Genomic DNA, 27,726 nt, shown 5'->3' on the forward strand with positions numbered 1-27,726 from the left:
GAAAATAACTTTCTTCTCTCTTTGTTGTTACAGAGCGCAGCAATGGAGGAGACAGTCATATGGGAGCAGCACACAGTAGCTCTACACAGAGTGAGTCGTACATAGTCCCTGTCTCTCTCTCTCTCTCTCTGTCTCTCTCTCTGTCTCTCTCTGTCTCTCTCTCTCTCTGTCTCTCTCTCTCTCTCTCTCTCTCTGTCTCCCTCTGTCTCTGTCTCTCTCTCTGTCTCTCTCTCTCTCTCTCTCTCTGTCTCTCTCTGTCTCTCTCTCTGTCTCTATGTCTCGCTCTCAATTCAATTCAATTCAAGGGCTTTATTGGCATGGGAAACATGTGTTAACATTGCCAAAGCAAGTGAGGTAGACAACATACAAAGTGAATATATAAAGTGAAAAACAACAAAAATTAACAGTAAACATTACACATACAGAAGTTTCAAAACAGTAAAGACATTACAAATGTCATATTATATATATATATATACAGTGTTCTAACAATGTACAAATGGCTAAAGGACACAAGATAAAATAAATAAGCATAAATATGGGTTGTATTTACAATGGTGTTTGTTCTTCACTGGTTGCCCTTTTCTCGTGGCAACAGGTCACAAATCTTGCTGCTGTGATGGCACACTGTGGAATTTCACCCAGTAGATATGGGAGTTTTTCAAAATTGGATTTGTTTTCGAATTCTTTGTGGATCTGTGTAATCTGAGGGAAATATGTCTCTCTAATATGGTCACACATTGGGCAGGAGGTTAGGAAGTGCTCTCTCTCTCTCTCTCTGTCTGTCTGTCTGTCTGTCTGTCTGTCTGTCTGTCTGTCTGTCTGTCTGTCTGTCTGTCTGTCTGTCTGTCTGTCTGTCTGTCTGTCTGTCTGTCTGTCTGTCTGTCTGTCTGTCTGTCTGTCTGTCTCTCTGTCTGTCTCTCTCTCTCTCTGTCTCTCTCTCTGTCTGTCTCTCTCTCTCTCTCTCTCTCTCTCTCTCTCTCTCTGTCTCTCTCTCTCTGTCTCTCTCAATTCAATTTCAATTCAAGGGCTTTATTGGCATGGGAAACATGTGTTAACATTGCCAAAGCAAGTGAGGTAGACAACATACAAAGTGAATATATAAAGTGAAAAACAACAAAAATTAACAGTAAACATTACACATACAGAAGTTTCAAAACAGTAAAGACATTACAAATGTCATATTATATATATATATACAGTGTTTTAACAATGTACAAATGGTTAAAGGACACAAGATAAAATAAATAAGCATAAATATGATCTCTCTCCCTCTCTCTCTCTCTCTCTCTCTCTCTCTCTCTCTCTCTCTCTCTCTCTCTCTCTCTCTGTCTCTCTCTCTGTGTCTCTCTCTGTGTCTCTCTCTATCTCTCTCTTTGTCTCTCTGTCTCTCTCTCTGTCTCTCTCTCTCTCTCTGTCTCTCTCTGTCTCTCTCCCTCTCTCTCTCTGTCTCTCTGTCTCTCTCTCTCAATCCTTTCCTATCTCTGTGCCCTTGCCTCACTCCTTTTTCACCTTCTTCCCTCCCTCCATCTTCTTTTTCCTCCTGCCTCCACTCCCCTAGTCAGCATGCTGCCAGCTGTACAAGTACAGCGTTCTCACTGAACACACAATAACAGGACCATGTTTATTAGGCACCAAATGGAGTAAAACTGACTGAAACCGGGAGGGACTACCTGAAATGCTCATTTTTGTTTTACGTTGCAATGAGAAAAACTAAAGTTCACCCTAATGAACATGACCCAGGTAAGATAGAGGTCAGGAGAGAGTCAGCCGAACGAGTGTGCGCGCATACTCCCTTAAAAGACCTTCTATGTAAGAAGAGAAAAAAGCGGCAATAGTACTGTTTGTCCATTTTGAGACACCGTAGCCAGTATATACTTCCTCAAAATAAATAAGTCAAAAAATCTGTCATTCATTTTTTTTTCTTGTAAATTGCTGAAATAATAGATCTTAGTCGCGCATTTTAAATCTAACTAAGATGTTTGGTGCAGTATTTCTCAATCGTTGAATGACAACAAATAGTTTATTGAATAATCCCAACTGTTAACCAATCACTAACGAAAGGGTGTAGACTCCGGCTATCGACTTCGGCTTGCCTTGAGAAAAGATGTTGTGTGCCTAAACAGCCCAACAACAACAAAAAACACTTACCGAAGTCCAAAACAAACAAAAAATATCAACATGTACAATCGTCTTGAAATGAATAGAAAATGGTCAGTGTTCTGTGGTCAGAGGCGACAGGACGCTGCTTTTAACCATTTGCTGACATAGTCTGTTTCCTCCTGAAAATCGGGCTTTCACCAGGGTTGTAGAACAAAATGTCACAATTTGACCTTCCATACAGGCCAAGGTCGGGCGAATGAACACAACAAGCATGGATTGTCTATACAAATCACACTCTGTCATGCCACCCCCCCTGCACTGCTCCTATTTCATTGTAGCTAACTCGCTAGCTGTTTTATAGTAGCTAACTCTCTAGCTGTTTAATAGTAGCTAACTCTCTAGCTGTTTAATAGTAGCTAACTCTCTAGCTGTTTAATAGTAGCTAACTCTCTAGCTGTTTTAATAGTAGCTAACTCTCTAGCTGTTTAATAGTAGCTAACTCTAGCTGTTTAATAGTAGCTAACTCTAGCTGTTTAATAGTAGCTAGCTGTTTAATAGTAGCTAACTCTAGCTGTTTAATAGTAGCTAGCTGTTTAATAGTAGCTAACTCTCTAGCTGTTTAATAGTAGCTAACTCTCTAGCTGTTTAATAGTAGCTAACTCTCTAGCTGTTTAATAGTAGCTAACTCTGTTTAATAGTAGCTGTTTAATAGTAGCTAACTCTCTAGCTGTTTTAGTAGTAGCTGTTTAATAGTAGCTCTCTAGCTGTTTAATAGTAGCTAACTCTCTAGCTGTTTAATATGTAGGTAGCTGTTTAATAGTAGCTAACTCTCTAGCTGTTTAATAGTAGCTAACTCTAGCTGTTTAATAGTGTAATAGTCTCTCTCTGTTTAAAGTTCAATTCAATTAGCTGTTTAATAGTAGCTAACTCTCTAGCTGTTTAATAGTAGCTAACTCTAGCTGCTTAATAGTAGCTAACTCTAGCTGTTTAATAGTAGCTAACTCTCTAGCTGTTTAATAGTAGCTAGCTCTCTAGCTGTTTAATAGTAGCTAACTCTCTAGCTGTTTAATAGTAGCTAACTCTCTAGCTGTTTAATAGTAGCTAGCTGTTTAATAGTAGCTAACTCTCTAGTGTTTAATAGTAACTCTCTAGCTAGTAGCTCTCTAGCTGTTTAATAGTAGCTAACTCTCTAGCTGTTTAATAGTAGCTAACTCTCTAGCTGTTTAATAGTAGCTAACTCTCTAGCTGTTTAATAGTAGCTAACTCTAGCTGTTTTTAATAGTATCTAACTCTCTAGCTGTTTAATAGTATCTAACTCTCTAGCTGTTTAATAGTAGCTAACTCTAGCTAGCTGTTTAATAGTAGCTAACTCTCTAGCTGTTTAATAGTAGGTAACTGTTTTAATAGTAGCTAACTCTAGCTGTTTAATAGTAGGTAGCTGTTTAATAGTAGCTAACTCTAGCTGTTTAATAGTCTCTAGCTGTTTAATAGTAGCTAACTCTCTAGCTGTTTAATAGTAGCTAACTCTCTAGCTGTTTAATAGTAGCTAACTCTCTAGCTGTTTAATAGTAGCTAACTCTCTAGCTGTTTAATAGTAGCTAACTCTAGCTGTTTAATAGTGTGTGTCTCTCTCTATCTGTGTGTGTCTCTCTCAATTCAATTCTGTTTTAAGGGCTTTATTGGCTTGGGAAACATGTGTTAACATTGCCAAAGCAAGTGAGGTAGACAACATACAAAGTGAATATATAAAGTGAAAAACAACAAAGCTCTCTCTATCTGTGTCTCTCTCTCTGTTTAATATATATATATATATATATATGTGTGTCTCTCTATCTGTGTGTCTCTATCTCTATCTGTGTGTCTCTCTCTATATCTCTCTCTATCTCTCTATCTATCTATCTATCTATCTATCTATCTATCTATCTATCTGTGTGCTCTCTCTCTCTCTCTCTCTCTCTCTCTCTCTCTCTCTCTCTATCTATCTATCTCTATCTATCTATCTATCTATCTATCTATCTATCTATCTATCTATCTATCTGTGTGTCTCTCTCTCCATCTGTATGTCTCTCTCTCTCTCTATCTATCTGTGTGTCTCTCTCAATTCAATTCAATTCAAGGGCTTTATTGGCATGGGAAACATGTGTTAACATTGCCAAAGCAAGTGAGGTAGATCTCTCTCTATCTGTGTGTCTCTCTCTCTCTATCTATCTGTGTGTCTCTCTATATCTCTCTCTCTCTTGTTGTTGTGAATGCTATAGTGTTCTGATGCTAGTCTCTGTGTCTCTCTCTGGGTTTCTGTATCACCAGGCACCAGGGTAGACCGTTAACATAACCCTTTAACATCTTTTGCTAGCAGCATACCACTGCTGGCTTGCTTCTGAAGCTAAGCAGGGTTGGTCCTGGTCAGTCCCTGGATGGGAGACCAGATGCTGCTGGAAGTGGTGTTTGAGGGCCAGTAGGAGGCACTCTGTCCTCTGGTCTAAAAAAAAATATCACAATACCCCAGTGATTGAGGACACTGCCCTGTGTAGGGTGCCGTCTGTCGGATGGGACGTTAAATGGGTGTCCTGACTCTCTGAGGTCATTAAAAATCCCATGGCACTTATTGTAAGAGTAGGGGGTGTTAACCCCAGTGTCCTGGCTAAATTCCCAATCTGGCTCTCAAACCATCATGGTCACCTAATCATCCCCAGTTTACAATTGGCTCATTCATCCCCCTCCTCTCCCCTGTAACTATTCCTCAGGTTGTTGCTGTAAATGAGAATGTGTTCTCAGTCAACTTACCTGGTAAAATAATGGATACATTTTTTTTTTAATTCTCTGTATCACCAGGCACCAGGGTAGACTGTTAACATGCCCTTTAACATCTCTGTATCACCAGGCACCAGGGTAGACTGTTAACATCTCTGTATCACCAGGCACCAGGGTAGACTGTTAACATGCCCTTTAACATCTGTATCACCAGGCACCAGGGTAGACTGTTAACATCTCTGTATCACCAGGCACCAGGGTAGACTGTTAACATCTCTGTATCACCAGGCACCAGGGTAGACTGTTAACATCTCTGTATCACCAGGCACCAGGGTAGACTGTTAACATGCCCTTTAACATCTCTGTATCACCAGGCACCAGGGTAGACTGTTAACATCTCTGTATCACCAGGCACCAGGGTAGACTGTTAACATGCCCTTTAACATCTCTGTATCACCAGGCACCAGGGTAGACTGTTAACATCTCTGTATCACCAGGCACCAGGGTAGACTGTTAACATCTCTGTATTTCCAGGCACCAGGGTTTGGCTGTTATAGCCATCTCAGGAGGTCACCAGGCACCATTTCCAGAGTGGTTAACATCGTCATTTAACATCTCTGTATCACCAGGCAGCCAGGGTAGACTGTTAAGATGCCCTCTTAACATCTCTGTATCCCAGGCACCAGGGTAGACTGTTAACATCTCTGTATCACCAGGCACCAGGGTAGACTGTTAACATGCCCTTTAACATCTCTGTATCACCAGGCACCAGGGTAGACTGTTAACATCTCTGTATCACCAGGCACCAGGGTAGACTCATCTAACATCTCTCTCATTTCCAGGCACCAGGGTTTGGCTTTGGGATAGCCATCTCAGGATCGGGATAACCCTCATTTCCAGAGTGGTGAGATCCATCTCATCTCATCTCATCTCTCTGATCTCATCCAGCTGAGGGCCTACTGCAGTCCTCTCCTCCTCTCCTCTCCTCTCCCTCCTCCTCTCCTCTCCCTCTCCTCTCATCCTCTCCTCTCTCTCTCCTCTCCTCTCCTCTCTCCTCTCATCCTCTCCTCTCCTCTCCTCTCCTCTCCTCTCCTCTCCTCTCCTCTCCTCTCCTCTCCTCTCCTCTCTCCTCCTCCTCTCCTCCCTCTCCTCTCCTCTCTCTTAGGATTAATTACCACATCGGCTTCCTTGGTTTGATATAAATCTGAGGGATGTGGCTTGGAACAAATGTAACCGTTCTCAGATGAATAGATGTTTCTATGGATGGGAGGACTGACAGTCCATGAAATCAAAATGATAGTATTAATTAAACATTTTTAGTTATACATGTGGTTGTTTACTGTGTTTTTAAAAGTCTCTCTCTCTCTCCTTTCCTTCCAGGGAGAATGACAGAGTCACGATGGTCAACGCCGTCTCCATGGACAACGTGGAACACGCATACGCAGTCCAGCAGCTACGGAAAAGTGGCAAGAATGCAAAGATTGTGAGTATCATTTTGAGGAACCTAAAAATAAAAACTCCTCTGTGTTTCTTTTGCACTGATAAAATCCAGCTGTTAAATATAAATGGGCCAATTGTTTTTATCTTACCACCTGGAGGCATAGTACGCCTGGGACTCACCAATTATCTGCTAAAACCTGGAAATCACATCTTACCATTTCCACTGGACACAGAATACCCCAGAGATAGAGAACTGGAGGTTTGGGGTGTAATTACACCACTTATTATGGACTAGATCCTGTCTCTTTCGGGCCAACGTCCTGTAGCGAGAGCGAGAGAGAGAGAGAGAGAGAGAGAGAGAGAGAGAAATGAAATTGGTTTGTAATCTCATGACAACGGACTAAAGTTGTCTTCCTCTTCAGACGATCAGACGGAAGCGGAAGGTGCATGTACCCCTGGGTCGTCTTGGGGAGAGGGAGACCATGTCGGAGCATGAGGAGGACGAGGAGGACAGTTACGACGAAGAGATATACGAGACGCGTTCCACACGCAGCGGCCCCAGCGCCTACAGCGGCGTGGGAGGGGCCTCGGCCCGGCGCAGCGGGAGAAGCACGGGAAGGCGGGACCGGGACAGAGAGCGGGAACGCAGCGGCTCACGGGAGAGGAGTCTCTCCCCGCGCTCAGACCGGCGCTCACTCAACCAGCCCCCGCGGCCCGCCAAAGTCACCCTCGTCAAGTCCCGCAAGAATGAAGGTGAGGATCATAAAGTTGGGATTTTTGGGTGGAGCCAAACGTGCCGTTTCTCTAGAGAGACATCAAATCATTCACAATAGAAATGAAGTCAAGAACTAAATGGGACGCTAAAGGGAGTTGTAGTTTTCATTAAGCAAATATTCAACCTAGTTCAGTGCAGAAACGTGGTAATTAACTACAATGACCATAATCCATTGTGCCTGCTATTTTCCGTCTCACACAGAGATGGATTTATTTTATTTTCTAGTATAATTGCTCTGCAGCACATAGGCAAGCTAGGCTAGCTAAATAAGATGACTAAAGACTAGAGAATGGGGAGAAAAGAGTTGGTTGGTTGGCTGGCTGGCTGGCTGGCAGGATGGCTGGTTGGTTGGCTGGCTGGCTGGCAGGCTGGTTGGTTGGTTGGCTGGTTGGCCGACTGGTTGGCCGGCTGGTGGCTGGCTGGCTGGCTGGCTGGCGGTTGGTTGGCTGATTGGCTGGCTGGCTGGTTGGTTGGCTGGCTGGCTGGTTGGCTGGCTGGCTGGTTGGCCGGCTGGTTGGCCGGCTGGGTGGTGGCTGGCTGGCTGGCTGGTTGGGCTGGTTGGCTGGCTGGCTGGCTGGCTGGCTGGCTGGTTGGTGGCTGGCTGGCTGGTTGGCCGGCTGGTTGGCTGGCTGGCTGGTTGGCTGGCTGGTTGGTTACTACTACCTGAGCAGAGATGAGATGATTTCAGGGCTGGTTGTAAAGTCACCAAAAAAGTAATAAACACAACTGAAATATTTTATTATTTCATAGTAATTTTATTTTTTTCTAGTATTGGACCTGACAAACAATGGAATAATTGAACTATTTTGGGCTTTGGAATTATAAAGCTGTAATCAATTTAATGACATTATTTCATAATGAATTTAACGTTTAAAACTGGAAATCTGTGATCATTTAAAAATGTTTTTTTAACTGAAACCAAATCGACACAGTACTACTAGTCAGGGTATGGTTAGTTGAGATATATGTTGTCTAGTTAGGGTTAGTTAGGATATATGTTGTCTAATCAGGGTTAGTTAGGATATATGTTGTCTAGTCAGGGTCAGGTTTAGTTAGGATTTGTTGTCTAGTCAGGGTCAGGGTTAGGGTTAGTTAGGATATATGTTGTCTAGTCAGGGTTAGTTAGGATATATTGTCTAGTCAGAGTTAGGATTAGTTAGGATATATATTGTCTAGTTAATGTTAGTTGGGATCAGGTCTTGAGACAAACTGTTTGGCCTACCAGCCACTCAGATTTGTTTTGCGTAATTACACCAACAACGGGGTAGCCTAGTGATCAGAGCGTTGGGCCAGTAACTGAAAGGTTGCTGGATCGAGTCCCTGAACTGACAAGGTAAAAATCTGTCGTTTTGCCCCCTGAACAAGGCAGTTAACCCACTGTTCCTAGGCTGTCATTGAAAATAAGAATTTGTTCTTAACTGACTTGCCTGGTTAAATAAAGATCAAATAAAAACATTTTTTTTAAAACAACAAAAAAAGGATGAGCATGTTACGTAAACAATACATGTATCACCAGTAAGAAGTGATATATTGCTCAATTTTATTTCATTTTTTTGTGACCTGAGTCTTTTAACCAACAAAACACAAATGAGACAAACATTTTCAGCTGCCCCTTCAAGGGCATGAAGCTACCGAGGCACTTGAGCTGTTCTCCTCGTGATAGTGTGTGCCTGTGAGAGTTTGAGAATCTGACTAGTAGCTAGCTGACTAGTAACTCAAACATTGTGAACAAAACAATAAAAATAGCCAAAGAAAACACACAGACATTCGCACTCTTTGAAGTAAATTAGACAAAACTTTTTATGTCTTGTGTTCAGCACGACTAAAAATACATCTTCATCACATCAATCACAGTGAGCTCAGCTCCCCAGCCAAGGCAGTGTTGTTGCGCGAGGTGGGATAATATATAATAGGATTTTTAAGTTATTTTGTTTATTATTATTTATTAGCTACAAGCTGTGAAACAAAACGACAGAAACAAAACTTTTAAAACTGTTGAAAACATATAATACTAGTTATAACCTAAAGATAAAAGATAAAATTGACAATAGCCTGATTGGGTGACAATATTATCAATTGTCAAATTGTTTCTGAATGACTAATGTTTCTAACACACCTACATTTGCCAAACAAACAATAATGAACGGCTCTGTTTCTAAATAAATAACTTTTTGTATTGATACAAAGACAGGGAACAAAGTTTTTATTCTCTTATATTCCATTACATTCTTACTGTGAAATAAGAATATAATTTTCTTTATAAATCTTTTTTTTTCGTATCATAATGTTTCTTAATAAGACCTGCCTAAATTAAATAATGGATTTCTTTGTCATGGTGTATATTAAATGGATTAATTAGACTGTTAGATTAGAAGGTAGACGCTCCAAAGACCCACATTGGCGGCTACTGGTATGTGCCGAGGCCTGGCGATGCTAGTGCTAACCGCTGCTACCAACTGCTACCCTCGCAGAGCTCCATAGCCGTCCTACCAGCAGCTAGCAGACGTGAGCGTGATTGTCAACATGCTACAGTGGGGCAAAAAACTATTTAGTGGCTGACTAAATACTTTTTTGCCCCACTGTATATACTATGCTAACATACTATAACATGCAATATTGCTAAAATCCTATAGCATGCTATACTATGCTAACATGCTTTAGCATGCTATACTATGCTATGCTAACACTATCTTTGTTGCTGTTCGTTCACTCCGTAAGCAGAATATGGCCTTCGCCTGGCCAGCCACATCTTCGTGAAGGACATCTCCCCCGAGAGCCTGGCGGCCAGAGACGGAAACATACAGGAGGGAGACGTAGTCCTGAAGGTGAGAGGAGGGAGGGAGGTATAGGGGGGAGAATGAGGATATCGGGGACGGAAACATCCTTCGATGATTTAGCACATTGTTCCGTAATCAGCTGAATATATGTTTTTCCTCGCTGTCCCCTGCACACAGACAAGCTAATTGGTTGTTTTCTCCAAGCTGTGTCTAATTAGGTTACCGTTTGTAGCTAATTGGTTGTTTCCTCTCAGATCAATGGCACGGTGACAGAGAACCTGTCGTTGATAGATGCTAAGAAGCTGATTGAGAGGTCAAAGGGCAAACTAAAGATGGTGGTGCAGAGAGAGAGAGAGCTACGCTGCTGAACATACCAGACCTGGACGACAGCGTCCCATCAGCCAACGCCTCCGACAGAGACGGTGAGGGACACTACATAGGTGTGTGTGATAGTGAGTGTGAGAGTGTGTGAGTGTGTGTGTGTGTGTGTGTGTGTGTGTGAGAGTGTGTGTGTGTGAGAGTGTGTGTGTGAGAGTCTGTGTGTGTGTGTGAGTGTGTGTGTGTGTGAGAGTGTGTGTGTGTGTGAGTGTGTGTGTGTGTGTGTGTGTGTGTGTGTGTGTGTGTGTGTGTGTGTGTGTGTGTGTGTGTGTGAGAGAGTGTGTGTGTGTGAGTGTGTGAGTGTGAGTGTGAGTGTGTGTGTGTGTGTGTGTGTGTGTGTGTGTGTGTGTGTGTGTGTGTGTGTGTGTGAGTGTGAGTGTGTGTGTGTGAGTGTGTGTGTGTGCACGCGTTGTTTCGTAATGCTGGAAAAGGCTAAATGCCGTAGGGTTGTGGGTTGTGCTGAAAGGCACAACAACATGTACTTCACGTTCATATTCCAGGACCAGCCATATGTAAAATGACTGTTATTCCCTATGGTTAAAAGTGTCTGCTAGGCCTCCCGGGTGGCGCAGTGGTCTAAGGCACTGCATCGCAGCGCTAGCTGTGTCACCAGAGACTCTGGGTTCGCGCCCAGGCTCTGTCGCAGGTGACCGGGAGGTCCGTGGGGCTTTTTTTTAAAGTGTCTTCTAAATGATGTGATATGTTACACGTTTCAGTTGTACATCTGACTAGGTATGACTAGGTATCCCCCTGTACAACTGACTAGGTATCCCCCTGTACAACTGACTAGGTATGACTAGGTATCCCCCTGTACAACTGACTAGGTATCCCCCTGTACAACTGACTAGGTAGGTATCCCCTGTACAACTGACTAGGTATCCCCCTGTACAACTCTGACTAGGGTACAACTGACTAGGTATCCCCCTGTACATCTGACTAGGTATCCCCCTGTACATCTGACTAGGTATCTCTAGGTATCTGTACAACTGACTAGGTATGACTAGGTATGACTAGGTATCCCCCTGTACAACTGACTAGGTATCCCCCTGTACATCTGACTAGGTATCCCCCTGTACAACTGACTAGGTATTAGGTATCCCCCTGTACAACTGACTAGGTATCCCCTGTACATCTGACTAGGTATCCCCCTGTACAACTGACTAGGGTATCCCCCTGTTCAACTGACTAGGTATCCCCCTGTACAACTGACTAGGTATGACTAGGTATCCCCCTGTACAACTGACTAGGTATCCCCTGTACACTGACTGACTAGGTATCCCCCTGTACAACTGACTAGGTATCCCCCTGTACAACTGACTAGGTATCCCCCTGTACAACTGACTAGGGTACAACTAACTAGGTATCCCTCTTTATCCCTGTTCAACTGACTAGGTATCCCCCTGTACAACTGACTAGGTATGACTAGGTATCCCCTGTACAACTGACTAGGTATCCCCCTGTACAACTGACTAGGTATCCCCTGTACAACTGACTAGGTATCCCCCTGTACAACTGACTAGGTATCCCCCTGTACAACTTAGGTATCCCCTGTACAACTAACTAGGTATCCCTCTTTATCCCTGTACAACTGACTAGGTATCCCCCTGTACAAACTGACTAGGTATGACTAGGTATCCCCTGTACAACTGACTAGGTATCCCCTGTACAACTGACTAGGTATCCCCCTGTACAACTGACTAGGTATCCCCCTGTACAACTGACTAGGTATCCCCCTGTACAACTGACTAGGTATCCCCCTGTACAACTAACTAGGTATCCCTCTTTATCCCTGTACAACTGACTAGGTATCCCCTGTACAACTGACTAGGTATGACTAGGTATCCCCCTGTACAACTGACTAGGTATCCCCTGTACAACTGACTAGGTATCCCCCTGTACAACTGACTAGGTATCCCCCTGTACAACTGACTAGGTATCCCCCTGTACAACTGACTAGGTATCCCCCTGTACAACTGACTAGGTATCCCCCTGTACATCTGACTAGGTATCCCCTGTACAACTGACTAGGTACATCTGACTAGGTATCCCCCTGTACAACTGACTAGGTATCCCCCTGTACAACTGACTAGGTATCCCCTGTACAACTGACTAGGTATCCCCCTGTACAACTGACTAGGTATCCCCTGTACAACTAACTAGGTATCTGTACAACTGACTTATCCCCCCCTGACTAGGTATCTCTTTACAACTGACTAGGTATCCCCTGTACAACTGACTAGGTATCCCCCTGTACAACTAGGTATCCCCTGTACAACTAACTAGGTATCCCTCTGTACAACTGACTAGGTATCCCCCTGTACAACTAACTAGGTATCCCCTCTTTATCCCTGTACAACTGACTAGGTATCCCCCTGTACAACTGACTAGGTACAACTGACTAGGTATCCCCTGTACAACTGACTAGGTATCCCCCTGTACAACTGACTAGGTATCCCCTGTACAACTGACTAGGTATCCCCTGTACAACTAACTAGGTATCCCTCTTTATCCCTGTACAACTGACTAGGTATCCCCCTGTACAACTGACTAGGTATGACTAGGTATCCCCCTGTACAACTGACTAGGTATCCCCCTGTACAACTGACTAGGTATCCCCTGTACAACTGACTAGGTATCCCCTGTACAACTGACTAGGTATCCCCTTTACAACTGACTAGGTATCCCCCTGTACAACTGACTAGGTATCCCCCTGTACAACTGACTAGGTATCCCCCTAGGTACAACTGACTCAGGTATCCCCTGTACAACTGACTAGGTATCCCCCTGTACAACTGACTAGGTATCCCCCTGTACAACTGACTAGGTATCCCCCTGTACAACTGACTAGGTATCCCCCTGTACAACTGACTAGGTATCCCCCTGTACAACTGACTAGGTATCCCCCTGTACAACTGACTAGACTAGGTATCCCCCTACAACTCTTTACAACTGACTGATCCCCCTGTACAACTGACTAGGTATCCCCCTGTACAACTGACTAGGTATCCCCTGTACAACTGACTAGGTATCCCCTGTACAACTGACTAGGTATCCCCCTGTACAACTGACTAGGTATCCCCCCTGTACAACTGACTAGGTATCTCTCTTTACCTTCTCCTTTATTATTCATATGTTGTTGAATATTGTGTTTTTTTGTGTGTGTGTGTGTGTGTGTGTGTGTGTGTGTCTGAACAACAGACATTTCAGATATCCATTCGGTGGCGTCCGACCATTCCAACCGATCCCACGACAAACATCGTAGCGGCCGGTCCCGCTCCCTGACAAGCGGTCTGACCACTCCAGACACTCCCCTCCACAGATCACCAACGGCAGGTAAACACCACACCACCTGGCTGCTACCACAGTACAGGGCGGGCCGACCCTAAACTTTTCATCGGCTCGCCTAAGTCCAAACGTATTGTATTTTTATTTTTGTTTTTTACATATATTTACATGATGGAAAAAACGCTTTCTGTGTAAACTTAAACGACTAAAACCACATATAAAGAATGTAGAACATTAATATGTAGTCTGTCTGTATAGGGTATTAGTGAATACACTGTTGTTATGACACTAAGTTCCAGGAGGTTAATGGTATGTTATGACAGTAAGTTCCAGGAGGTTAGTGGTATGTTTCTCAGTACGTTCCAGGAGGTTAGTGGTATGTTATGACAGTACGTTCCAGGAGGTTAGTGGTATGTTATGACAGTAACTTCCAGGAGGTTAGTGGTATGTTATGACAGTAACTTCCAGGAGGTTAGTGGTATGTTATGACAGTAAGTTCCAGGAGGTTAGTGGTATGTTATGACTGTAAGTTCCAGGAGGTTAGTGGTATGATTTGTAGAATTGCAGGAAATTGGCTTTAAAACGGCAACATTTTCTCTCCGCTCCATGGAGAAATTTCTAGAATTGCAGGAAATTGGCTTACAAATGCAAATGTCTCTACACTGCCAATATGGGGCCCTCTAAAATTCACTCTCACCACCTGAGCCCCTTTGCGATCCAGAAAAACCCTGCATTAGAACTCAAAGGCTCTTTGGCTGCATTTACACAGGCAGCCCAATTCTGATATTTTTCCACTAATTGGATCAGATCTTTTAGCCAATAATTTAGCAAAATATCATAATTGGCCTTTGAGTTCTTTGAGCTCTTTGCACTGTTTTCACCTTCTAACCAACTGGGCAAAACATTTCGAACGGTTTTGACCGCTGAAAACGGAGATGTTTTTAATGTTTTCTTAAGTGTCTTTATTGTCCTGTTTTAGTTTTTTTGCCCACTTAACAAAGACACTTCAGTTGGAGACCAGGTTCCCTTGACCTCACTGGGTGTAGAGCCGACTGGATGTAGAGCCCACTGGGTAGAGAGCCCACTGGGTGTAGAGCCCACTGGGTAGAGAGCCCACTGGGTAGAGAGCCCACTGGGTGTAGAGAGCCCACTGGGTGTAGAGAGCCCACTGGGTGTAGAGCCCACTGGGTGTAGAGAGCCCACTGGATGTAGAGCCCACTGGGTAGAGAGCCCACTGGGTGTAGAGCCCACTGGGTGTAGAGCCCACTGGGTATAGAGCCCACTGGGTAGAGAGCCCACTGAGTATAGAGCCCACTGGGTAGAGAGCCCACTGGATGTAGAGCCCACTGAGTATAGAGCCCACTGGGTAGAGAGCCCACTGAGTATAGAGCCCACTGGGTAGAGAGCCCACTGGCCCACTGTAGAGCCCACTGGGTAGAGAGCCCACTGGGTGTAGAGCCAACTGGATGTAGAGCCCACTGGGCAGAGAGCCCACTGGGCAGAGAGCCCACTGGGTGTAGAGCCCACTGGGTAGAGAGCCCACTGGGTGTAGAGCCCACTGGGTGTAGAGCCCACTGGGTATAGAGCCCACTGGGTAGAGAGCCCACTGAGTAGAGAGCCCACTGGGCAGAGAGCCCACTGGGTAGAGAGCCCACTGGGTAGAGAGCCCACTGGGTAGAGAGCCCACTGAGTAGAGAGCCCACTGGGTATAGAGCCCACTGGGCAGAGAGCCCACTGAGTATAGAGCCCACTGGGTAGAGAGCCCACTGGATGTAGAGCCCACTGAGTATAGAGCCCACTGGGCAGAGAGCCCACTGAGTATAGAGCCCACTGGGCAGAGAGCCCACTGGATGTAGAGCCCACTGGGTAGAGAGCCCACTGGGTGTAGAGCCAACTAGAGCCCACTGTAGAGCCCACTGGGTAGAGAGAGAGCCCACTGGGTAGAGAGCCCACTGGGTAGAGAGCCCACTGGGTAGAGAGCCCACTGGGTAGAGAGCCCACTGAGTAGAGAGCCCACTGGGTAGAGAGCCCACTGGGTAGAGAGCCCACTGGGTGTATAGAGCCCACTGGGTATAGAGCCCACTGGGTAGATAGCCCACTGGGCAGAGAGCCCACTGGGCAGAGAGCCCACTGGGCAGAGAGCCCACTGGGTAGAGAGCCCACTGGGTGTAGAGAACCCACTGGGTGTAGAGAGCCCACTGGGTAGAGCCCACTGGGAAAAGAGCCCACTGGGTAGAGAGCCCACTGGGAGAGAGCCCACTGGGTGTAGAGCCCACTGGGTAGAGAGCCCACTGGGTGTAGAGCCCACTGGGCAGAGAGCCCACTGGGCAGAGAGCCCACTGGGTAGAGAGCCCACTGGGTGTAGAGCCCACTGGGCAGAGAGCCCACTGAGTAGAGAGCCCACTGGGTGTAGAGCCCACTGGGTAGAGAGCCCACTGGGTGTAGAGCCCACTGGGCAGAGAGCCCACTGGGTATAGAGCCCACTGGGTAGAGAGCCCACTAGGAGCCCAGAGAGAGCCCACTGGGTGTAGAGAGCCCACTGGGTGTAGAGAGCCCACTGGGTAGAGCCCACTGGGTAGAGAGCCCACTGGGTGAGAGCCCAGAGAGCCCACTGGGTGTAGAGAGCCCACTGGGTGTAGAGCCCACTGCAGAGAGCCCACTGGGTGTAGAGCCCACTGGGTAGAGAGCCCACTAGGTATAGAGCCCACTGGGTGTAGAGAGCCCACTGGGTGTAGAGAGCCCACTGGGTGTAGAGAGCCCACTGGGTGTAGAGCCCACTGGGTGTAGAGCCCACTGGGCAGAGAGCCCACTGGGTGTAGAGAGCCCACTGGGTGTAGAGAGCCCACTGGGTATAGAGCCCACTGGGTGTAGAGAGCCCACTGGGTGCCCACTGAGTAGAGAGCCCACTGGTATAGAGCCCACTGGGTAGAGAGCCCACTGGATGTAGAGCCCACTGGTATAGAGCCCACTGGGCAGAGAGCCCACTGGAGCCCACTGTAGAGAGCCCACTGGATGTAGAGCCCACTGTAGAGAGCCTACTGGGTAGAGCCCACTGGGGTAGAGCCAACTGGATGTAGAGCCCACTGGGTGAGAGCCCACTGGGTAGAGAGCCCACTGGGTGTAGAGCCCACTGGGCAGAGAGCCCACTAGGTGTAGAGCCCACTGGGTAGAGAGCCCACTGTAGAGCCCACTGGGTAGAGAGCCCACTAGAGCCCACTGGGTGTAGAGCCCACTGGGTAGAGAGCCCACTGAGTAGAGAGCCCACTGGGTAGAGAGCCCACTGGGCAGAGAGCCCACTAGAGGCCCACTGAGTAGAGAGCCCACTGGGTAGAGAGCCCACTGGGTGAGAGCCCACTGAGTAGAGAGCCCAGAGCCCACTGAGTAGAGAGCCCACTGGGTAGAGAGCCCACAGTAGAGAGCCCACTGTAGAGAGCCCACTGGGTAGAGAGCCCACTGCAGAGGTGGGTAGAGAGCCCACTGGGTAGAGAGCCCACTGGGTATAGAGCCCACTGGGTAGAGAGCCCACTAGAGAGCCCACTGGTATAGAGCCCACTGGGAGAGAGCCCACTGGGTAGAGAGCCCACTGGGTATAGAGCCCACTGAGTAGAGAGCCCACTGAGTAGAGAGCCCACTGAGAGAGCCCACTGGGTAGAGAGCCCACTGGGTAGAGAGCCCACTGAGTATATAGCCCACTGGGTAGAGAGCCCACTGGGTAGAGAGCCCACTGGGTAGAGAGCCCACTAGAGAGCCCACTGAGCAGAGAGCCCACTGAGTAGAGAGCCCACTGGGTAGAGAGCCCACTGGTTAGAGAGCCCACTGGGAGAGAGCCCAGCCCACTGAGTAGAGAGCCCACTGGGTATAGAGCCCACTGAGAGAGCCCACTGAGTGGAGCCCACTGGGTAGAGAGCCCAGTGGGTGGCCCACTGGGTAGAGAGCCCACTGGGTAGAGAGCCCACTGGGTAGAGAGCCCACTGGGCAGAGAGCCCACTGAGTATAGAGCCCACTGGGTAGAGAGCCCACTTGGTGAGAGCCCACTGGGTAGAGAGCCCACTGGGTATAGAGCCCACTGGGTAGAGAGCCCACTGGATGTAGAGAGCCCACTGAGTATAGAGCCCACTGGGTAGAGAGCCCACTGAGTAGCCCACTGGGTAGAGAGCCCACTGGATGTAGAGCCCACTGGGTAGAGAGCCCACTGGGTAGAGAGCCCACTGGGTGTAGAGCCAACTGGATGTAGAGCCCACTGGGTAGAGAGCCCACTGGGTAGAGAGCCCACTGGGTGAGCCCAGAGAGCCCACTGGGTAGAGAGCCCACTGGGTGTAGAGCCCACTGGGTAGAGAGCCCACTGGGTATAGAGAGGGTGTAGAGCCCACTGGGTAGAGAGCCCACTGGTAGAGAGCCCACTGGGTAGAGAGCCCACTGGAGCCCACTGTAGAGAGCCCACTGAGTAGAGAGCCCACTGGAGATAGAGCCCACTGGAGTAGAGAGCCCACTGAGTAGAGAGCCCACTGGGTAGAGAGCCCACTGGGTAGAGAGCCCACTGGGTAGAGAGCCCACTGGGTAGAGCCCACTGGGCAGAGAGCCCACTGGGTATAGAGCCCACTGGGTAGAGAGCCCACTGGGTAGAGAGCCCACTGAGTATAGAGCCCACTGCAGAGAGCCCACTGGGCAGAGAGCCCACTGGGTATAGAGCCCACTGAGTAGAGAGCCCACTGAGTAGAGAGCCCACTGGAGTAGAGCCCAGAGAGCCCACTAGAGAGAGTATAGAGCCCACTGGGTATAGAGCCCACTGGGTAGAGAGCCCACTGGAGTAGAGAGCCCACTGGAGCCCACTGAGTAGAGCCCACTGGGAGAGAGCCCACTGGGTAGAGAGCCCACTGGGTAGAGAGCCCACTGGTTAGAGAGCCCACTGGGAGAGAGCCCACTGGGTATAGCCCACTGAGTAGAGAGCCCACTGGGTATAGAGAGCAGAGAGCCCACTGAGTAGAGAGCCCACTGGGTGAGAGCCCAGTGGGTAGAGAGCCCACTGCAGAGAGCCCACTGAGCCCACTGGGCAGAGAGCCCACTGCCCACTGAGTATAGAGCCCACTGGGTAGAGAGCCCACTGGGCAGAGAGCCCACTGGGTAGAGAGCCCACTGAGTAGAGAGCCCACTGGCAGTAGAGAGCCCACTGAGTATAGAGCCCACAGAGAGCCCACTGGGTAGAGAGCCCACTGGAGTAGAGAGCCCACTGGGTAGAGAGCCCACTGAGCCCACTGGGTAGAGAGCCCACTGAGTAGAGAGCCCACTGAGAGAGCCCACTGAGAGAGCCCACTGGGTAGAGAGCCCACTGGGTAGAGAGCCCACTGGGCAGAGAGCCCACTGGGTAGAGAGCCCACTGGGCAGAGAGCCCACTGGGAGAGAGCCCACTGAGCAGAGAGCCCACTGAGTAGAGAGCCCACTGAGTAGAGAGCCCACTGAGTAGAGAGCCCACTGGGAGAGCCCACTGGGTAGAGAGCCCACTGGGTAGAGAGCCCAGAGAGCCCACTGGGCCCCAGAGAGCCCACTGGGCAGAGAGCCCACTGGGTAGAGAGCCCACTGGAGCCCACTGGGTAGAGAGCCCACTGGGTAGAGAGCCCACTGGGCAGAGAGCCCACTGAGTAGAGAGCCCACTGGGCAGAGAGCCCACTGGGCAGAGAGCCCACTGGGCAGAGAGCCCACTGGGTAGAGAGCCCACTGGGTAGGAGCCCACTGGGTATAGAGCCCACTGGGTAGAGAGCCCACTGGGCAGAGAGCCCACTGAGTATAGAGCCCACTGGGTAGAGAGCCCACTGGGTAGAGAGCCCACTGAGTATAGAGCCCACTGGGTAGAGAGCCCACTGAGTAGAGAGCCCACTTGGTAGAGAGCTCACTGGGTAGAGAGCCCACTGGGTAGAGAGCCCACTGAGTATAGAGCCCACTGGGTAGAGAGCCCACTGGGTAGGGAGCCCACTGGGTAGAGAGCCCACTGGGTAGAGAGCCCACTGAGAGAGCCCACTGAGTATAGAGCCCACTAGAGAGCCCATAGAGCCCACTGAGAGCCCACAGAGAGCCCACTGGGTAGAGAGCCCACTGAGTAGAGAGCCCACTGCAGAGAGCCCACTGGGTAGAGAGCTCACTGGGTAGAGAGCCCACTGGGCAGAGAGCCCACTGAGTATAGAGCCCACTGGAGCCCACTGAGTTTAGAGCCCACTGGGTAGAGAGCCCACTGGGCAGAGAGCCCACTGGGCAGAGAGCCCACTGAGTATAGAGCCCACTGGTAGGAGCCCACTGAGTTTAGAGCCCACTGGGTAGAGAGCCCACTGGGTATAGAGCCCACTGTACTTTGTATCTGACAGAATAGTAACCACTGATAGATGAGTAGATGGAGCCCACTGAGTAGAGAGCCCACTAGAGAGCCCACTGGGTATAGAGCCCACTGGGTAGAGCCCACTGGGTATAGAGCCCACTGGGTATAGAGCCCACTGGGTATAGAGCCCACTGGGTTTGTATCTGACAGAATAGTAACTGGGTGAAGAGAGATGGGCAGAGAGCCCACTAGATAGATGAGTAGATGAGCCCACTTTAGAGAGCCCACTGGGTCGACGTAGAGAGTCTCTGAGCCCACTGGGCAGAGAGCCCACTGCAGAGAGCCCACTGGGTATAGAGCCCACTGGGTATAGAGCCCACTGGGTATAGAGCCCACTGGGCAGAGAGCCCACTAGAGACCCACTGGGTAGAGATTCTTTCAAAACACCCCTTATATTATTTATTTATTATTATATTATAATTCTCCCCTTCTTACAGATAAAGATGACTTGTAACCTCTAACTTAAATCCGTTTCCATGAAGAATACATCTCTGGCCTGAATACTGCTGGATTTAAACTCAGCAGAAGAAAAAGACTAAAGAGTTTGACATTGAGGCTGATATTTGAAAATTGTTGCTCAGTTAACAGCCAACACTGTCTCTCACACACACACACACACACACACACACACACACACACACACACACACAGTGCATGCTGCACATAAATTATTGAGGGCTGGGTCTTGTTCTGCTCCAACAAGGCCACTGTCACTGCCTGTGTGTGTGTGTGTGTGTGTGTGTGTGTGTGTGTGTGTGTGTGTGTGTGTGTGTGTGTGTGTGTGCGTATTGTGCGTGTGGTGTGTGTGTGTCCAACAAGTGTGTGTGTCTGTGTGTGTGTGTGTGTGTGTGTGTGTGTGTGTGTGTGTGTGTGTGTGTGTGTGTGTGTGTGTGTGTGTGTGTGTGTGTGTGTGTGTGTGTGTGTGCGTGTGCGTGTGTGTGTGTGCGTGGTGTGCGTGTGTGTGTAGCGTCTGTTTGGTGTGTGTGAAGAGAGAGAGATTGCATGCTTGGCACAATCCTTTTAACAATGGGCCGCCATTCACTGTTGATGTGACACTCGTCCCTGTGGATTGTGGGAGAGCATTGCTACGTCTGCTCATGCCTGTTTCAAACAGTTTGTCTCGTGAGGTCAAAGTGGAAACATGATAGCAGATTAAGACACAAAGAAGAGGAAATGTTTAAAGGAATCTAGTCCGTAGTATTTTGGTTCTGAAGTATTTTAGGGAGTTTGAGACTGGAGAGTTATTGAGGGGGTGAGAAGAGGAGAGGAGACGTTAGGGTCGTAAAGGAGAAGTTAGGGCAGATTGATTTATTTGGTTCTGGTCTGTGAGTGACCTGGGTCGTAAAGGAGAAGTTAGGGCAGGTCATTTTTGATCTTTATTTAACTAGGCAAGTCAGTTAAGAACACATTCTTATTTTCAATGATGGCCTAGGAACAGTGGGTTAACTGCCTGTTCAGGGGCAAAACGACAGATTTGTACCTTGTCAGCTCGGGGGTTTGAACTTGCAACCTTCCGGTTACTCGTCCAACGCTCTAACCACTATGCTACCCTGCCGTATGATTTGACACTAAGTTCCAGGAGGTTAGTGGTATGATTTGACAGCAGGTTCCAGGAGGTTAGTGGTATGTTTCTCAGTAAGTTCCAGGAGGTTAGTGGTATGTTTTGACAGCAGGTTCCAGGAGGTTAGTGGTATGTTTCTCAGTAAGTTCCAGGAGGTTAGTGGTATGTTTCTCAGTAAGTTCCAGGAGGTTAGTGGTATGTTTCTCAGTAAGTTCCAGGAGGTTAGTGGTATGTTTCTCAGTAAGTTCCAGGAGGTTAGTGGTATGTTTCTCAGTAAGTTCCAGGAGGTTAGTGGTATGTTTCTCAGTAAGTTCCAGGAGGTTAGTGGTATGCAGTGGAAGGTTCTTTCAGGTAGCCTAGCCTCCACAAGGCAATGAAGGGCCTCAGCACAGGTCTTTATGTTCAGGATTTTTTAAATGTTCCTTTATTTAACCAGGCAAGTCAGTTAAGAACAAATTTTATTTTCAATGACGGCCTAGGAACAGTGGGTTAACTGGTCTAGGAACAGTGGGTTAACTGGTCTAGGAACAGTGGGTTAACTGGTCTAGGAACAGTGGGTTAACTGGTCTAGGAGCAGTGGGTTAACTACCTTGTCAGCTCGGGGCATTTGAGCTTTCAGTTACAGTCCAACGTTTTAGGCTACCTGCCACTCCTCCACTCTAACCACTAGACTTTGCCAGCTCCTCCACTTAACCACTAGTCCACTCCTCCACTCTAACCACTAGGCTACCTGCCACTCCTCCACTCTAACCACTAGACTACCTGCCGCCCTCCACTCTAACCACTAGGCTACCTGCCGCTCCTCCACTCTAACCACTAGGCTACCTGCCGCTCCTCCACTCTAACCACTAGGCTACCTGCCACCCCTCCACTCTAACCACTAGGCTCCCTGCCGCCCCTCCACTCTAACCACTAGGCTACCTGCCTCCCCCTCTAACCACTAGGCTACCTGCCACCCCTCCACTCTAACCACTAGGCTACCTGCCGCCCCCTCCACTCTAACCACTAGGCTCCCTGCCGCCCCTCCACTCTAACCACTAGGCTACCTGCCGCCCCTCCACTCTAACCACTAGGCTCCCTGCCGCCCCTCCACTCTAACCACTAGGCTACCTGCCGCCCCTCCACCCTAACCACTAGGCTACCTGCCGTCAGGATGTGTTGACTGAGGTTCCTTCACGGTTACTTTGTTTCTCAAAGGAGAAAGTGTTTGTGTGTTACTGTGTTGTAGCTGCTCACATCCCCTCTCTTTCCTATGAAAAGGCAGTTGTGTACCAGTGGAGTTGTACCAGACTCTGGGCTGTAGTTTACCAGGGAAGTTGTACCAGACTCTGGGCTGTAGTTTACCAGTGGAGTTGTACCAGACTCTGGGCTGTAGTTTACCAGGGAAGTTGTACCAGACTCTGGGCAGTAGTTAAACAACACCTATCGTACTACTATGACTGACCCTGTACAACAACACCTATCATACTACTATGACTGACCCTGTAAAACACATTTCTCTACACCTATCATCCTACTATGACTGACCCTGTAAACAACACCTATCATACTACTATGACTGACCCTGTAAAACAACACCTATCATACTACTATGACTGACCCTGTAAAACAACACATTTCACTGCACCTGTCCGGTGTATGTGACAATAAAACTGATCTCTCTGACCAGATGGCACTCGTACCACCAGTAACAACAACAGAACCAAGCCTTCCCGATTCCCTCTGTTTCCCTACCCAACAACAGAACCAGGCCTTCCCGATTCCCTCTGTTTCTCTACCCAACTACAGAACCAGGCCTTCCTGATTCACTCTGTTTCCCTACCCAACTACAGAACCAGGCCTTCCCGATTCCCTCTGTTTCCCTACCCAACAACAGAACCAAGCCTTCCCGATTCCCTCTGTTTCCCTACCCAACAACAGAACCAAGCCTTCCCGATTCCCTCTGTTTCTCTACCCAACAACAGAACCAAGCCTTCCCGATTCCCTCTGTTTCTCTACCCAACAACAGAACCAAGCCTTCCTGATTTCTTTGCTGATTTAACAGATTTTCTTCACAGATTTCACCGCTTAAAACTTTCAACAGAATATATGTTTGTGCGTGATCATCTGAAGAATACTGTTTGTTGGCCTTGTCCCAGATTAGTTTGTGCTCTACAGCCAAGTCCGATGGTCATTATCACGCCAAATGACAATAGGAATTGGCAAGACATCAGAAGCAGCTCTTGGACCAGGCTGTATGTTTGTTGCCGTTTGGGATAAATCATTCTGACCTCCGGGTTAATAATCTGTGTTTGTCCAACCTTTACTGGTTCTCAGCCAGAGCCACAGTGAAGTGCACCTGGAGTACACCTAATCCTCTCTCTCTCTCTCTCTCTCTCTCGCGCTCCCGCCCTCCCTTTGTCTCTCGCCCTCTCTCTCTCTCTCTCTCTCTCTCGCTCCCACCCTCCCCTTACTCTCTCTCTCTCCTCCTCTTTCTCTCGCCCTCTCCTGCCTTCCCTCTCTCTCCTGCCCTCCCTCTCTCTCACGCCCTCTCTCTCTCCCGCACTCTCTCTCACTCTCCCGTCCTCTCTCCTGCCCTCCCTCTTTCTCCCGCCCTCCCCCTCTCTCTCTCTCTCTCTCTCTCCTCGCCTCCATCACCTCAGATATGCCTCTCTAAAAATAGAGTACAAAGGAGAAGACAAAAACAAACTGTGACCTTCAAGCTCACAGTGCAGACACACACAAGGCGGCAGGTAGCCTAGTGATTAGAGCGTTGAGCTAGTAACTGAAAGGTTGCTAGTTCGACTCCCTGAGGTGAAAGATCTGTCAGTGCCCTTGAGCAAGGCACCTAACCCTAATTGCTCTAAGGCTGACACCTCTCTCTGAAGATGCATTTATTTATTTAACTAGTAACCCGGGCGACGCTGGGCCAATTGTGCGCCGCCCTATGGGACTCCCAATCACATCCGGTTGTCATACAGCCTGGAATCGAACCAGGGTCTGTAGTGACGCCTCTAGCACTGAGATGCAGGGCCTTAGACCGCTGCAGCACTCGAGAGCGCCTCTTCTCTGAGGGTGTCTCATGAAAAGTTGGGATATGCCCAAAAAAAAAAAATAAACACTTTGAAATTGGACAGATAAAAGCATCCAACACATCCTTACGTGTTGTCCACTGCAGTTAAAACACGAGACGCATATATAGGTGAAATGTAGTATTTGTTATATTGTACCACATCTCTGGTCCCGTATTGGCTCAGTTGCTGAGAGTTTGGCACTAACAATGGCATGCCAGGTTCTGGGTTCAATTCCCACAGGGATCACGTGCACATACATAAAATATATTCAACAAAAAAAAACTAAAAAGCTCTGGGGTTTTTTTCTCTCCGATCACAGAAGTCGTGAGGAGGAGAGGATCTTGAAGCCAACAGCGGTACCAGCCAAGTTAGCAGAGGAGGTTCCTGCCCTGCCAAAACCCCTGGAGCAGCTGGTCACCAGGGAGGAGAAACAGTTACCACCTCTACCAGGTCAGAACCACTGACGGTAACTAGTAGGCCTAACCACTGACGGTAACTAGTAGACCTAACCACTGCCGGTAACTAGTAGACCTAACCACTAACCAGCCTAACCACTGCCGGTAACTAGGCCTAACCACTGTCGATAACTAGTAGACCTAACCACTGCCAGTAACTAGTAGGCCTAACCACTGCCGGTAACTAGTAGACCTAACCACTGAACTAGTAGACCTAACCACTGCCGGTAACTAGTAGGCCTAACCACTGCCGGTAACTAGTAGACCTAACCACTGCCGGTAACTAACTAGAACTAGTAGACCTAACCACTGCCGGTAACTAGTAGGCCTAACCACTGCCGGTAACTAGTAGACCTAACCACTGCCGGTAACTAGTAGGCCTAACCACTGAACTAGTAGACCTAACCACTGCCGGTAACTAGTAGGCCTAACCACTGAACTAGTAGACCTAACCACCGGTAACTAGCCGGTAACTAGTAGGCCTAACCACTGCCGGTAACTAGTAGACCTAACCACTGCCGGTAACTAGTAGGCCTAACCACTGAACTAGTAGACCTAACCACTGCCGGTAACTAGTAGGCCTAACCACTGCCGGTAACTAGTAGACCTAACCACTGCCGGTAACTAGTAGGCCTAACCACTGAACTAGTAGACCTAACCACTGCCGGTAACTAGTAGGCCTAACCACTGAACTAGTAGACCTAACCACTGCCGGTAACTAGTAGACCTAACCACTGCCGGTAACTAGTAGGCCTAACCACTGAACTAGTAGACCTAACCACTGCCGGTAACTAGTAGACCTAACCACTGCCGGTAACTAGTAGGCCTAACCAGAGGCCTAACCACTGCCGGTAACTAGTAGGCCTAACCACTGCCGGTAACTAGTAGGCCTAACCACTGCCGGTAACTAGTAGGCCTAACCACTGCCAGTAACTAGTCGACCTAACCAGGTAACCTAGACCTAACCACTGCCGGTAACTAGTAGACCTAACCACTGCCGGTAACTAGTAGACCTAACCACTGCCGGTAACTAGTAGACCTAACCACTGCCGGTAACTAGTAGACCTAACCACTGCCAGTAACTAGTAGACCTAACCACTGCCGGTAACTAGTAGACCTAACCACTGCCGGTAACTAGTAGACCTAACCACCGGTAACTAGACCTAACCACTGCCAGTAACTAGTAGACCTAACCACTGCCGGTAACTAGTAGACCTAACCACTGCCGGTAACTAGTAGACCTAACCACTGCCGGTAACTAGTAGACCTAACCACTACCTTACTCATGATCTTACTTCAACTGTTGTACCCATCAGAACCCAACATAATGCTTGTTTTACTCCATTGTTTGTGAACAATGTCATTGTAAACACAAACTGTATATTTAAAAAAATATATATTTATATTATATTGATATCATGCATGGTCATTCCTTACATCCATAGCTTTGTATGAGTTTCCCCTTTCCCTCAGCTTTTTACCGAAACAGTGGCAGGGTGTCACTGTGTTATAGTTTGAACTGTAGATTGCCCCTTTAACCCACACAACGGTTTCAGTCCAGCTACCAAGGTTATAGCTAAAAGCTTGCTATGCTGACACTGCTGTGTGCTGAGTGCTGAGCTTGGCTGAGGCTGCAGCCTACAGTTAGTTGGTTATAAACAGTGTGACTTGATGGACTCTGACGTTTCTCCTCCTGCCCTGCAGCCAGCAGCCTGCTGCGTCTCCTCCCAGATCAGGACACTATGTACTGTGTTGGTGTGGTGTCTCCTCCCAGATCAGGACACTATGTACTGTGTTGGTGTGGTGTCTCTTCCCAGATTAGGGCACCATGTACTGTGGTTGTGTGGTGTCTATGACCTCCCAGATCAGGACACCATGTACTGTGTTGGTGTGGTGTCTCCTCCCAGATCAGGACACTATGTACTGTGTTGGTGTGTTGTGGGTATTGAGATTAGGTTAGCGTGAAGGCCAGATGTATTGTGGGTATGGAGATTAGGTTGAAGGCGTGAAGGCCAGATGTATTGTGGGTACTGAGATTAGGTTAGCGTGAAGGCCAGATGTATTGTGGGTACTGAGATTAGGTTAGCGTGAAGGCCAGATGTATTGTGGGTATTGAGATTAGGTTAGCGTGAAGGCCAGATGTATTGTGGGTATTGAGATTAGGTTAGCGTGAAGGCCAGATGTATTGTGGGTATTGAGATTAGGTTAGCGTGAAGGCCAGATGTATTGTGGGTATTGAGATTAGGTTAGCGTGAAGGCCAGATGTATTGTGGGTATTGAGATTAGGTTAGCGTGAAGGCCAGATGTATTGTGGGTATTGAGATTAGGTTAGCGTGAAGGCCAGATGTATTGTGGGTATTGAGATTAGGTTGAAGGCGTGAGAAGGCCAGATGTATTGTGGGATTATTGATGATTGAGAGGTTAGCGTGAAGGCCAGATGTATTGTGGGTATTGAGATTAGGTTAGCGTGAAGGCCAGATGTATTGTGGGTATTGAGATTAGGTTAGCGTGAAGGCCAGATGTATTGTGGGTATTGAGATTAGGTTAGCGTGAAGGCCAGATGTATTGTGGGTATTGAGATTAGGTTAGCGTGAAGGCCAGATGTATTGTGGGTATTGAGATTAGGTTAGCGTGAAGGCCAGATGTATTGTGGGTATTGAGATTATTGTGGGTTAGCGTGAAGGCCAGATGTATTGTGGGTATTGAGATTAGGTTAGCGTGAAGGCCAGATGTATTGTGGGTATTGAGATTAGGTTAGCGTGAAGGCCAGATGTATTGTGAAGG

The 27,726-nt window shown here is 48.0% G+C and overlaps 1 protein-coding gene across 1 annotated transcript; it reads left to right on the plus strand.

Moving 5' to 3' along the window:
- On the plus strand, positions 1-26,930 carry LOC112235106 (tight junction protein ZO-1). Its single transcript, XM_042301909.1, is given in 13 exon segments — positions 1-90; positions 5,697-5,731; positions 5,733-5,782; positions 5,785-5,818; positions 6,235-6,337; positions 6,717-7,047; positions 9,788-9,894; positions 10,101-10,191; positions 10,194-10,268; positions 13,423-13,497; positions 13,500-13,557; positions 24,807-24,937; positions 26,647-26,930. Coding segments are annotated over 13 exon segments (1,290 nt in total). The 5' UTR covers positions 1-42; the 3' UTR covers positions 26,799-26,930.
- Positions 26,931-27,726: the final 796 nt, after the last annotated feature.

The sequence above is a fragment of the Oncorhynchus tshawytscha genome, linkage group LG19 (genome assembly GCF_018296145.1).
Source record: "Oncorhynchus tshawytscha isolate Ot180627B linkage group LG19, Otsh_v2.0, whole genome shotgun sequence".
Taxonomy (NCBI): Eukaryota; Metazoa; Chordata; class Actinopteri; order Salmoniformes; family Salmonidae; genus Oncorhynchus; species Oncorhynchus tshawytscha.